Source organism: Vicugna pacos, chromosome 27 (assembly GCF_048564905.1).
Source record: "Vicugna pacos chromosome 27, VicPac4, whole genome shotgun sequence".
Lineage (NCBI taxonomy): Eukaryota > Metazoa > Chordata > Mammalia > Artiodactyla > Camelidae > Vicugna > Vicugna pacos.
Window position 1 is genome coordinate 6984600 of NC_133013.1, and position 13268 is coordinate 6997867.

The 13268-nt window shown below is 48.3% G+C and overlaps 1 protein-coding gene and 1 long non-coding RNA gene across 7 annotated transcripts in view; one reads left to right on the plus strand and one right to left on the minus strand.

The window, feature by feature from the left end:
- Positions 1 to 2994: 2994 nt before the first annotated feature.
- On the minus strand, positions 2995 to 5362 carry LOC140689802 (uncharacterized). Its single transcript, XR_012064927.1, has 3 exons — positions 5325 to 5362; positions 4859 to 5116; positions 2995 to 3024 (listed from the first exon to the last, which is right to left on the minus strand). It is a non-coding gene; the product is annotated as an uncharacterized lncRNA (long non-coding RNA).
- A 455-nt stretch (positions 5363 to 5817) lies between these two features.
- LOC140689821 (gamma-aminobutyric acid receptor subunit gamma-3-like) overlaps positions 5818 to 13268 on the plus strand; it is a 149455-nt gene continuing 142004 nt past the window's right edge. For all 6 annotated transcript variants that reach the window (XM_072951177.1, XM_072951179.1, XM_072951176.1 and 3 more), the window contains exons 1-2: positions 5818 to 5962; positions 11133 to 11281. In XM_072951177.1, the coding sequence (XP_072807278.1) occupies positions 5910 to 5962; positions 11133 to 11281 (202 nt within the window). In that variant the 5' untranslated portion in view covers positions 5818 to 5909. The remainder of the gene's footprint in view (positions 5963 to 11132; positions 11282 to 13268) is intronic.

Below are 13268 nucleotides of genomic sequence, written 5' to 3' on the forward strand. Positions count from 1 at the left end.
GCCACAGTGCATGCCCCATTGGAATAAACCAGTGGGGAATACAGCGCGGTGCATGCCCCAGTGGAATAAACAAGTGAGTTTTACACCGCGGTGCATGCCCCAGTTAAATAAACCAGTGGGTAATACACCGCATTCCATGTCCCACTGGAATAAACCATTGGGGAATACACAGAAATGCATGCCACAGTGAAACAAACCAGTGGGTTCTGCAACTTGGTTCATTCCCCAGTGGAATAAACCAGTCGGGAATACACCGAGGTGCATTACCCAGTGGAATAAACAAGTGGGATATCCACCGCGGTGCATGTCCAAATGGAATAAATCAGTGGGGAATACGATGCGGGGCATGTTCCAGTAAAATACAGCAGTTGGGAATATTCTGCGGTGCAGCCCCGGTGGAATAATCCAGAGGGGTCAACGCCGCGCTACATGCCCCAGTGGAATAAACAAGTGGGGAATACACCGCGGTGCATGGCCCAGTGGAAGAAACAATTCGTGTCTACGCTACCGTGCATACACAAGTGGAATAAACCAGCGGGGTGTACACTGCGGTGTATGACACAGTGGAAAAACAAGTGGAGTCTACAACGTGGTGAATGACCCATGTGGAATAAACCACTGGGGAATACACCACGGTGCATGTACCACTGCAATAAACCAGTGGAGAATACACCGTGGTGATTGCTCCAGTGGAATAAATCAGTAGGCAATACACCGCAGTTCATGCCCCAGTGGAAGGATCAAGAGGGGTCTACACCGCGGTGCATGCGACAGAGGAATCAACCAGTGGGGTATCCACCACAGTGCATGCTCCATTGGAATTAACCAGTGGGGAATACGACACGGTGCATGCTCCAGTAAAATAAACCAGTGGAGAATACACCGCGGTGCATGTCCCACTAGAATAAATTAGTGGGGGATACACTGTGGTGCTTGCTTCAGTGGATTAACCAGTGGGGTCTACACCGCACTACATGCACCAGTGGAAAAAACCAGTGGGGAATACACAGCGGTGCATGCCTCAGTATAAATACCAATGGGGTATCCACTTCGGTGCATACCCAAGTGGAATAAACCAGTAGGGAAAATGACGCGGTGCATGCCCGAGTGGAATAACCCAGTTGGGAATATGCCGTGGCTCATGCCCAGTGGAAGAAACCAGTGGGATAGACACCGTGGTGCATGATCCAGTGGAATAAATCAGTGGGGTATGCACTGTGGTGCATGCCCCAGTGGAATATACAGGTGGGGAATTCACCACGGTGCATGTCCCACTGGAATAAACCAGTGGGGAATACACAGCGGTGCATGCTGCAGTGGAATAAACCAGTGGGTTCTACAACTTGGGGCATGCCCCAGTGGAATAAACCAGAGGGTAATACACGAGGTGTGCACCCCAGAGGAAAAACCAGTGGGGTATCCACCATGGTGCATGCCCTACTGCAATAAGCCAGAGGGGAATACACCGAGGTGCATGCCCCAGTGGAATAAAGAAGTGGGGTCTACACCGCGGTGTATGCTCCAGTGGAATAAACCAGTGGGGAATACACTGAGGTGCAGGCCCCAGTGGAATAAACCAGTGGGTTGTGCAACACGGTGCATGCCCCAGTGGAATAAACCAGTGGGGAACACAACGCGGTGCATGCTACAGTAAATAAACCAGTGTGGAATATGCCGCGGTGCATTCCCCAGTGGAAGAAACCAGTGGGTCTATGCCGTGCCACATGTCCCAATGGAATAAGCCAGTGTGGAATTCACCGCAGTGCATGCCCCAGTGGAATAAACCACTGGAGTATACACTGCGGTGCATGCCCCAGTGGAATAACCCATGGGGTACCCAGCGTACTGCATGCCCCACTGGAATAAACCAGTGGGAATATGACGTGGTGCATGCTCCATTAAAATGAAGCAGTGGGGAATACTCCGCGGTGCAGCCCAAGTGGAATAATCCAGTGGGGTAAACACCGCTCCACATGACCCAGCGGAATAAACCAGTGCGGAATCCACCACGGTGCATGCCCCAGTGTAATAAATGACTAGGAAATACACCGCGGTACATGGCCCAGTGGAAGAAACAAGTGGTGTCTATGCCAAGGTGCATGAACCAGTGGAATAAACCAATAGGGTGTATTCCGCGGTGAATGCCCCAGTGGAATAAACAAGAGGGGTCTACACCGTGGTACGTGCTATAGAGGAATAAACCAGTGGGGAATACACCGAGGTGCATGCCCAGTGGAATAAACCAGTCGGGTATCCAGCACTGTGCGTGCTTCAGTGTAATAAACCAGTGGGAAATACTACGCGGTGCATGCCCCAGTGGAATAAACTAGTGGAGTATACACTGCGGTGCATGCCCCAGTGGAATAAACCCGTGAGGTACCCACCGTGGTGCATGCCCCACTGGAAAAAATTGGTGGGTAATACGCTGCGGTGCATGCCCCATTGGAATAAACCAGTGGGGAATACAGCGCGGTGCATGCCCCACTGGAAAAAACAAGTGGGTTCTTCACCGCGTTGATACCCCAGTTAAATAAACCAGTGGGGAATACACCGCATTGCATGTCACACTGGAATAAACCATTGGGGAATACACAGCGATGCATGACCAAGTAGAATAAACCAGTGGGTTCTGCAACTCAGTTAATTCCCCAGTGGAATAAACCAGTGGGGAATACGCCGCAGCGCATGCCCCAGTGCAATAAACCAGTGGGGAATACACGCGGTGCATGTCCCACTGGAATAAACCAGGGTGAAATTCACAGTGGTGCATTCCCCATTAGAATAAACCAGTGGGTTCTGCAACTCGGTTAATGCCTCAATGGAATAAAGCAGTTGGGAATACACCAAGGTGCATTCCACAGTGGAATAAACCAGTGGGTTATCCACCGCAGTGCATGCCCTAGTGAAATAAACCAGGGGTGAGTACGACGCGGTGAATGCCACAGTGGAATAAACCAGTGGGGAATAAACCGCGGTGCATGCCCCGGTGGAATACAGCTTTTCTATTGCTGAAGATGGAGCGGACTGAGGCAAAAAAAAAAAAAAAAAAAAAAAAGAAGAAAAAAAGAAAAAAGAAAAAGTGAGCACTGCGCATGGTCTGTAAAGCTTTTTTTTTCTCTCCCTCCCTCCTTCCCTCCCTCCCTCTCACTACCTGCTACACCCCCACCCCCGCCCAGCCTGTGAAGCTAGGCAAGGCAGGAAAATCAAAGCCAGAAAGCTTTTCCTTTGAAGATTCTAGATTCTTGACCTTACATTTTGCTTTCACACTTATGTCCAGAAAGCCTGCTTTGAATTTGCCCTTCCTCAACTCATTTAGCTTAAAAAAAAAGAAAAAAAGTCTTGTTCCAGGCAGCACCATGGGAAGAGGGGCTTTCTATGGTAAAATGCTCAAGTCTACCTAGCTGACCCACTAAACCTCATAGATGGAGCCATGGGCCAGAAGAGGTTATGTTACATTCATTCAGGATAACAGCAGATTGAAAATACGCAAGAGAGGGAAAGAATAAACACCACGGGGAAGTAAAAAGAGCCTCATATTCTCTTTTCCATTGTTTGTATTGTACAAACGTCACTGGATACTTATCAGTGTACTGAGTATACTCAGTATATTCAACTATCAGTCTGTTTCTATTACAAACTTGCAAGTATTTGTACTCATGCTCAAAGAATAAAAAATACAGCAAGGAGTCTTAAACTTTGCTCGAAGAACCAAACAACAAACGTTTACTGAGCTCTGACTCATCTGAGAAGCAGTACAGCACAGTGATTAAGGCTGAGATGTTGGAGCCTGCTGTCTGGGTTTTGACTCCCAGTCCTCAACCTCCTGGCTGTGTGATCTTAGGGAAATGACTTAACTTCCCTGTGTGTTCTCGCCATCTTTGAAATGGGAATAATAATGTGAGAGTTAAAATGAGTTCATTTATACAAAGCCTTCGCACTAGGCCCGGGCCCCTAATATGTTATCAATGTCTGATGGTTATTTTACCGAAGTTGCTATTACTGTGTTTAAAATTGAGGCATGGAATTGTTTTTCTATATGCAGTTTTCTGACAGCACACTTAAGAACTATGCTGAGGCGTGACATATTTCTATAAATCATCATCTAACTGATTTTTAAAGTGCTCAATTGCATTGCATGATAGAAAAAAAGATTAGGGCAGAATAGGATAAAGGTTCACATTCGCCTGCAGCTGGAAGACGTGTTAAGATGTTGGAAGGGGCACAATACAGGAATTTGGGGAGTCTTCTTAAAGTCAGGACCTGAGTAGGAGAGATGCGGGATGCGGGGAAGGATGCCAGAAGGAGCGGGGGTGGGGTGGGGAAGGGGTTAGCTGGAGCAAGCTCAAGGCCGAGTAGAGACAGGTAGAGACAGGAAGATGGCAATGCAAAGGAGGCCACAGCCCTGCTGTGGAAAAAAGAAGAAAATACATTTACAATATAAATTTATCACCAACATCGCTTTACTTCACGATCACATTCATGCTGGTGAACCCAGAAATAAGGGGGAAACTACAAGTTTTCGACAGAATTTTCAATTCAAGGGTAACTTGTATATATTTTATGAACATAGCTGTTTGACAATGTTAAAGAAATTTCTCCCACCCTTTTATAATTCTGTGAACAGTAGTTCAAAATAGAAAATATTTGCTAAGAATTATTTTTTCCCCAATATAAAAGCCAACTTCTTAGTGGATTTATTTTAAAGTATGCTGATGTTGTAATACGTATATAGTGAAAGATAAAGTAACTTTCTCAATGATTATTACTAACGAAAACATAAATGCAACTTTCAGTCTTTGGAGATTGAAGATAATTGGATGAAGTGCGCTTTATAGTTCAACCAGAATTTTTTTTTTACCTAGGGTCTTTTGTCTCTCCTGTCTTCAACATTCTTTTCCCCACTGCTGTGTACTGGTGTGCCTTGGTCTCTTTTTTCTGTGTGAAAGGTATACTTCGGGGATGCTTTTTTCCAGATACTCCCAAGAAGCCACTTTTCCACGCAGAATCTCAGCATTGCCAGAAGGGGTTCAGTCGATTTAGCACGACGTGTGCGATGGAGAGGCTGCTATCAGCCGAAGGTCTCGCTCCTTCGCCCAGGAGCCCAGGTGAAGATGCTCTGGGGGGTCAGAGAGCGCGGGGAAGAGTCACGCTGTGCAGAAACGCCGGGAGGAGCGCAGCCCGTGGGGCTCGGGGCCCTCTCGGGACCATGGGGTGCCAATCTTGGGACCCCGCTTCAAGCTCCCAGCGAGATCCCCGCGCTTCCCCGCCCCCGCCGAGCCCCGCCCCCCCACCCTCCCGGCCTCCGACTCCGAGTCCATTCAAACCTCGCTTCTCTCGCCTCGTGCATTGTCAGGCGTGTAACTGGGGAAACTCCTCTCCGCCGGGACCCGCCTCGGAGGCGCTGCCCGAGGAGCGGCCGCCTCCCCGCCCCCACCCCGGAGCGCGCGGCGGCCACACAGCGCGCGCAGAGCCCCCCGCCCGGGCCCCGGGGCGCGCGGTGCGCGGCCGGCGGCTGACGGCTGGCGGCTGGCAGTTGGGTGGGCTGCTGCGGGGTCGCCGGACTGCCGGGCCAGGGACCTCCCGCGCCCACCGGCTCCCGCCACCCGGCTGCGTGGACCCGGCGCCAGTGCGGGGGCGGCGCGCCGCGGGGGCTGGGCGTCCCGGCGTCCCGCGTGAGCCCCGCGGAGGGATCCGCGCGCAGACCCGCCGGCCGTCGAGGGCGCGGCCGGCCGCCCGACCCAGTTCCTGTCCGGCGGCGGCGGCGGCGGCGGCGGCGGCGGCGGCGGCGGCGGCGGCGGCGGCGGCGGCGGCGGCGGCTCCCGGAGCAGCGAGGGGGCGGAGGCGAGGCCCCGCGCTCCGGAGGGCGCGGCGCCCGGCCCGAGGCCTGGGACCCCGCGCCCCGCCGCACCATGGCCCTGAAGCTGCTGCTGCTCCTCTTCCTGTTCTCGGGCTTGCACGCGCGGTAAGTGGCGCCCCGGCTCCACGTCCCCGGGGGCTCGGGGCCGGGCGGGAGGGCGGCGGGGGGCGCTGTCGGCCGGCCCGGAGTCCCCGGCGCACCCGCCGGCCGTCAGCTGGGCTGCGGCAGAGCCCGCCGGGGCCCGGGCCGGGCGGGGACGAGCCGCGAAGGCGGCCGGCGCCACACCTGTCCCATCGCCCCCGGACACGGCCCCCTTTGCCTCTCCTGGCTGGGAGGCTGCCGCCTTCTCTGCAGCCTGAAATATGGGGAGTCTGAGATTAACGGGCTCTTCTGGCGGTTTTAGGGTCTGGTGCTTTTATGGGGTTTTGAAAACCAGTTATCGCAGGGGAAAGCCGGCGATATCTACCTTTCACCCCTCCCCGAAGTGTTCCAGGGGCGCGCGCCGAGGCACACACACACGCCCACGCACACCCCCCCACATTCTGTATCATTTACATCACTGAAATTTCCCAGGACCCAGGAGTCACGGTTTCCTAGTTGCCCAGTTGAAACCAGTCCGGCGAGGAGCAGCCCGGCTGGAGGCAGACGGAGTGAGGCACGATATGCAGCTGAGAGCCCTGCTTCTCAGAGAAGATGTCCCTCCCCAGGTCCTGCAAACACACGCACAGTACCCACACACACCCCTTCTACATGAGTCGGTTTCACACACTCGGGCTTGCACAAACCTAGCCCTGCACAACAATGTTGAGATGGACAGTAAGGCTTCTACCTAGTCACTCTAAGAAATTACCTCCGCATAAATACTCTTCACCTTCCTTCCAGAGCACCAGCCAGCTAATGGGAGCTTAGAAATTGTCCAGGAAGAGATGAAGATGGCTCATGAGATTGGGAGGACAGTGGGACCAGAAGGGTTAAACCCCGTTGCTCTAAATGTAATTGGAGATTCTGGGTTTGGTTTCTTTACTTCTGTCTGGGGCTACATCTCTGGCCCAGAGCCTGAAGACTGCCCTGCGCTTTGAAAATTAGAACAGCTCCCTTCCTCTCTCCCAACCCCATCACCACCCCAAGAATCTTAGGGAACCCTTACCCTCCACCAGACACTTTTGATCTGACACGTCTTCATTTCCTGGATCTGGGAGTTAGCATTCCTTTGGTCCATATGCCCTGCAGGGTGTCAGCAGGTAATGCCAGGACGTCTTGTGTGTTCCTTTGTATTTGTGAAAGACCAAGGAACAAGGAAGACTCATTAACAAATCCTACAGCATGTGAATGGCCCCCCAATTCTCACTCCCTACCTCTGACAGGCCCTGAGGAAGAAGGTCCTGGCCCTCCCAACCACACCACTCCACTGGTTTTGGCTAAGAGTTGCGAGTGAGAAAGGCAGACCAGACCACAGTCTCACAGTAGCTCTCAGACACGCAGTGCACTCCTCGGGCCCTTCAGCTGAAGTTTCTTCCTGTCTCAGGAGAGAGCTGGGAAGGGAAATGGAAGTGTGCTCTCTGAGGTTGAGTCTGCCTGGGTGTGTCTCTGTTGACAAGCAGGCAACACTGAGGTCCCAACTCGTATCTAGATCAGGTTGTGACTCATTGACATGTCCTGTTGCCACCGCCTGGATGGAATGACTGCAGTTCATGGAAGGGAACTGCTTACTGTCCTCATCACTTTATGTGCTTAGTGGGACGATGTCTTGGTATCCAACTTAGAGCACTGAGGTTTCTTGGGATTCCCAGATACACAAGCTGTCTCTGGGGTTCTTCATCCTTCGCTCTTACTGAGGCAGATAGAACAACTTTAATATGTTCTATGTTTGGGTTGGTTCCATGCCTTGATAATAAACGTTGCTTATCAGTTGAAAGAAAATCCAAATTTAAAACTAATTTGATTGTTGTATGCCTCTCCTTTGAAAGTGTGCTCTTTGAATAGGTTTTATGGACACATAAAGTAATCCGGTGTCCAGCACCATCTTTCAAAACTTATTAATTATGAGGGGGTTCTCGTTTGCACTCTGCAATGCCTTCCTGGCGTTGAAGAGCCCTGGAGAAGGTTCTGACAGCTGTGCTCCGTGGTGATGGCTCGACAGCTCCATGGAGAGAAATGCACCCCATTCTGACACTTATTATGTAGTAAAACACACTAAGTCACACCTGGACTTTGGTGGCAACTTAAGCGGATGCTTAACTGCTTTCTGAGGTTTAGGAGCTGCTTTTTATGTTTACGGATACTTCCGATTTTGTCTCTGTCCTGGTGGTTGAAGAGAAGGTGTCAGACATGAAAATACCATCTGAGGTTTGAGCCCTTGCTTAACGATGATGGTACAATGCCAGTTGGTTTTCAAGAAGCAGCTAATTGCAGTGATGGTGTTTAGGATTCAACAACCCTAGTAACAGAACGCTCATAAAGATAGTATATAACCTGCTTTAATTTTAGGAGAACAGGTAGTTTTGTTCACATTCCGGTGAGCCCCTGAGATGAGATTTGGTTTTCCCCAAAGGGAGGCTTTTCTATAGGGCTGGTGGTCCTGCGCTCCCACCGGGAAGCTTCTGTTTCGATCCCTGAAGTCCTGCAGCAAACTGACGTGGGGTCAGGATTGGGAGGAGCCCAGTGGCGGCCACGGAGGGGCCAGGAGCACCTCTGCCCGCTGTGCACCCTGACCCAGCCCCAGAGCTGCGGGTGCCGTTTTACCTCCCCGAGAGGGCCCGGGCTGGAGAGGACGCTGCCGCTGTCCCTTTGTCTCCCCACCCCGTCACCTGCCCTGGCCTCTCAGGAAGACGCTTGCGCAATTTCAGGAAAACCCTCTCATCACCACTTTACCACTAGAGGGAGGGTTAGGCTCATTACCATACCTGTTACTGAAGTAGCTCAAACAGGTTCATGCTGCACAGCACAGGGAACTATATTCAATATCTTGCAGTAACTCATGGTGAAAAAGAATATGAAAATGAATGTATGTATGTTCATGTATGAGTGACGCATTGTGCTGTCTACCAGTAAATTATCAGTTTACACTGTAAACTGATAAGACTTCACTAAAAAAAAATACATATATATATAAAAGAAAGAAACTAAGGCTGTGTATACAGAGGACTGATGGGGAGTTAGTGTGCTCCTTCTGTGTGCATGTGACTCTGGGGGGCGATAGAAGGTACAGTGTGGAGAGCATGGTCTAGCCTTGTGCTGGTGAGCTGTCTCTGGGGGTGGGGGAAGGAAGCCAGGAAGAGGGGAAAAGGAGAAGGGGAAGGGAAGAGATTAAGAGACAGTAGAGAGAGAGAGGAGAGCACTGTGGGCGAGTTGGAACAAGTCCTGAGAACAGCTATATGTGATTCTGCCCAGGTGACCTGTCCTCTCTGTCCGCGGGCCCCCAGGTGCTGTTGCTCTGGACGAACCGCCAGGTCCTGTGGGCAGTGGCTGGCTCCCAGCAATCCATGTCCTATTTTTAAGATGATAAAATTAGTATTCCTGACAATATTCCTGATAAAATAAAATTCTCTACCATGACATTTTAAATTCTATAGTGTTATTTGTAAAAGTTCAGGTTGACAAATAATGAAATGAAGCGTATCACTTCTTGAATATGTCCCAGATCTCACAAGTTCCTTTTGATTGTAAGTATTATTCAGGGTGAATAAGAAAATCCACGGCAACTTGGAGTTCCTATGGATGATTTATTTTAACCTTCCAGTCAAGAAATAGAATTACAGTTTAACATCAACCTAGAAGAAACTTGAATGAAGCCAGTCTTCAAGACACACGTCATGCACTCATGATCAAAATCTCACACGTATGTGTATATTCATACAGGACTAGGCTGACACTGCTGTGGTCTGTGTTCAAGCTGCTGGCTAACACTCATAGGAGAATTCATGTACTTAGTATATGATAGACACATATGATTAGACATTACATATTGTAGCTATATATTGTATTATTATATATATATATGATTTAAAGATTTAAACAGTAAGATAATGAACTTTAAAAAGTTTACTTTTTTCTTTTATTTCATGTTCATTTCATGATTCTAAAAATTCACTTAAGGAAACATGGCCCAGAGCACAGCTGCCCTGAGATGTTGTTAACATTCTGGCTCCTGTTCGGGAAACTAAACAGAAATGAGCTTATCCTCAGGACAAATAAACCTCAGTGCAATTTTCTGTTTCTACGTTTCGTTCTCCTTGGTGAAGGAAAACGTCATTAAGGCATGCACGCTGACAGGCTGGGAGGAGGGTGTGTGTCCGAGGAGCCTTTTGCCCTGGGAAATGCAGTCCGCCTGGAAGTGCTGCTTTGCATAGAAGGGGACTCCTCTTTTCAAAGCCTGATCAGCTGTGTTGTTGGGACGGCCTCACTCACTCAGAGAACCAGCTTGTCATTTCGAGACCTCTCCATTTCAAGTGCGCCATCAGTATGTGTCAGCCCAGAGAGGCGGCTGTCAGGCTCAGCCCTGCACGGGACAGACTCAGAGATGCTCTGCGTTGACTTGGACCCATTTATGATGGGGCCGAGCGAGGAAGTGAGGAAGACATGTTAGAAAGGTTTTAATTTTTAATGTCTGTATTAGCCTGCTCTGTAAGAGATGAATCCCTTTGTGCAGTAGGATGTAAAGTCACCAGCCGTGTCCACCAACCAGCTACTGTTACTTGTCACTGCCCATGAGTGCTGGCCAAGCATGCCACCTCGTGATGTCCCTGTGTCTGCCTCCACCAAAGGCCCTAGTCCCATGAGAAGCACAGAGTCAGACTCAGAGTGACTACATTCTGCAAAAGCTGTTCTTACCTTCAGCTCAGATGAAATCTTGGTGGTGGGGACTGGAGACGGCAAGATAAAGTCACCGTCTGACAGTCGTCTGTGTTGACCGTCGGAGGTTCTCGGGTTGGATCCAAGGAGGGCTGATGATCTGCTGGTTGGCTGGCTATCTTGCACTGAATTACTTAGTATGATGTTTGTAGTTTAACACAGACATGGGGTCATTTTGTGACATTTAATGAAAGCACCATGCTATTTTAATAGCAGTGGCATTCTTCTTACTGGATTCTTTTCTAGTTTGTGTTTTGTTTTATTAGTTTTTTTTTTTTTAACTTTTAGAGGTAACCTGTTGGTTGGGCTGAGGGTACTGGGGACTTTCTACCTAGTCCATTGGATGCGTGGGTGGACCGTGCTGAAGACACTTCCTGGAGCCATTTCTACAACTTATATATCACACTTTGTGCCATAATTCCAGGTCCAGGAAGGTGGAAGAGGACGAATACGAAGATTCATCATCAAACCAAAAGTGGGTCTTGGCTCCCAAATCCCAGGACAGAGACGTGACTCTTATTCTCAACAAGCTGCTCAGAGAATATGATAAGAAGCTGAGGCCGGATATTGGACGTGAGTGTTGCAATAGAAAACACACTGTGAAGATATATCTTTTTAAGTTTTTATTTTAAGTAATTACAGATTCACAGATCATGACAGTAGGATGATACCAGACCAGGAGTTGATAATGGTGCAGTGCGTGTTGCTGGCTGCACGCCATCCTTTCACATGTGGATCTGGGTAGTGACCACTGTACTTCAGAAGCAGAGCTATTTCATTGCTGTGAAGATTTCTCCCTTTGCTACCCCTTAGAGTCACCCCCATTTCCCTCCTCCAAAATCTCTAACCTGCCAGCCACTAATTTGTTCTCCATGTCTGTATTTTTCTCATATTGAGAATGTTAAATATGTGCAGTGGCCTTTTGAGATTGGCTTTCCCTCGCTCGGCAAAATGATTTTGGGGTCCACTGAAGTTGTTGTCTGGACCCACTTTACTCTTTGTTACTGCTGAGTAATCATCCATGGCATAGGTGGACCACCGTTCGTTAATTCTCTTACTGAGGAGCGTCTTGACGGTTCCCAGTTTTTGTCTACTACAGACAAAGTGGCGGGGTGCGTTGCGTTTGCATGCAGGCATTTGTGTAGACGTAAGGTTATATTCTCTGGGATAGGTGTCCAGAAGTATGATTGGTAGGTCCTAGGATAAATGATAAACTGAACAAGTTTTTTTTTTTTGGAAACTGTGAAACACTTCCCAAGGTTTCTGTTCCATTTTCTTTTCCCACCAGCAGTGTGTGAGGGATCCAGTTTCTCTGGGTCTTCACCAGCAGTTGGTATTGTCGCTGTTTTTTATTTTAGCTGCTCTAATGGGTGTGTGTTCAATAGGTTGACATCTCACTGTGGTCTTTAACTTGCATTTTCCTAATTGTTAGTGGTATTGACTTCTTTTTATCTGCTTATTTGCCAATTGAAATATCTCCTCATATTAGTTGCTGCTTTAAAAACTGGATTATTCTTTTTTGAACACTTTTTTATTGAGTTATAATCATTTTACAGTGTTTTGACTAATTCCAGTGTAGAGCACAATTTTTCAGTTGTACCTGAACATATATATAATTCATTGTTATGTTTTTTTTTTCACTGTGAGCTGCCACAGATCTTGTATACATTTCCCTGTGCTATACAGTATAATGTTGTTTATCTTTTCTACATATGCCTGTCAGTATCTACAAATTTTGAAATCCCAGTCTGTCCCTTCCTACCCCCCACCCCCTTGACAACCACAAGTTTGTATTCTATATCTGTGAGTCTGTTTCTGTCCTGTATTTATTTATTTATTTACTTATTTATTTTTTTAGATTCCACATATGAGCAGTCTCATATGGTATTTTTCTTCCTCTTTCTGGCTTACTTCACTTAGAATGACATTCTCCAGGGACATCCATGTTGCTGCAAATGGTGTTATGTTGTTGGTTTTTATGGCTGAATAGTATTCCATTGTATAAATATACCACATCTTCTTTATCCAGTCGTCTGTTGATGGACATTTAGACTGTTTTTTCCGTGTCTTGGCTATTGTAAATAGTGCTGCTATGAACATTGGGGTGCAGGTGTCTTTTTGAAGTAGGGTTCCTTCTGGATACAACCCCAGGAGCAGGATTCCTGGGTTATATGGTAGGTCTATTCCTAGTCTTTTGAAGAATCCCCACACTGTTTTCCACAGTGGCTGCACCAAACTGCATTCCCACTGGATTACTCTGTTTTATTTATTTCTGCTACTTTGTTAAAAGTTCTCCATAGATTCTAGATATGATTCCTTTGCCCGATGTAGTTTGCAAATGTTTTCTCTCAGTATGTGACCTATCTTTTCATCCTTTCAACGAGATCTTTCACAGAGGAAAAGTTTTTAATACTGATGAAGTCCAGTTTATTGACTTTTACCCTTTTTATGGAACATACTTTGGAGTAATGTCCAAGAACTCTTCATGAAGCCCTAGTTTCTGAAGATTTTCCCCTTTGTTTTCCTCTAAACGTTTTATAATTTTATGTTTTACATTTAA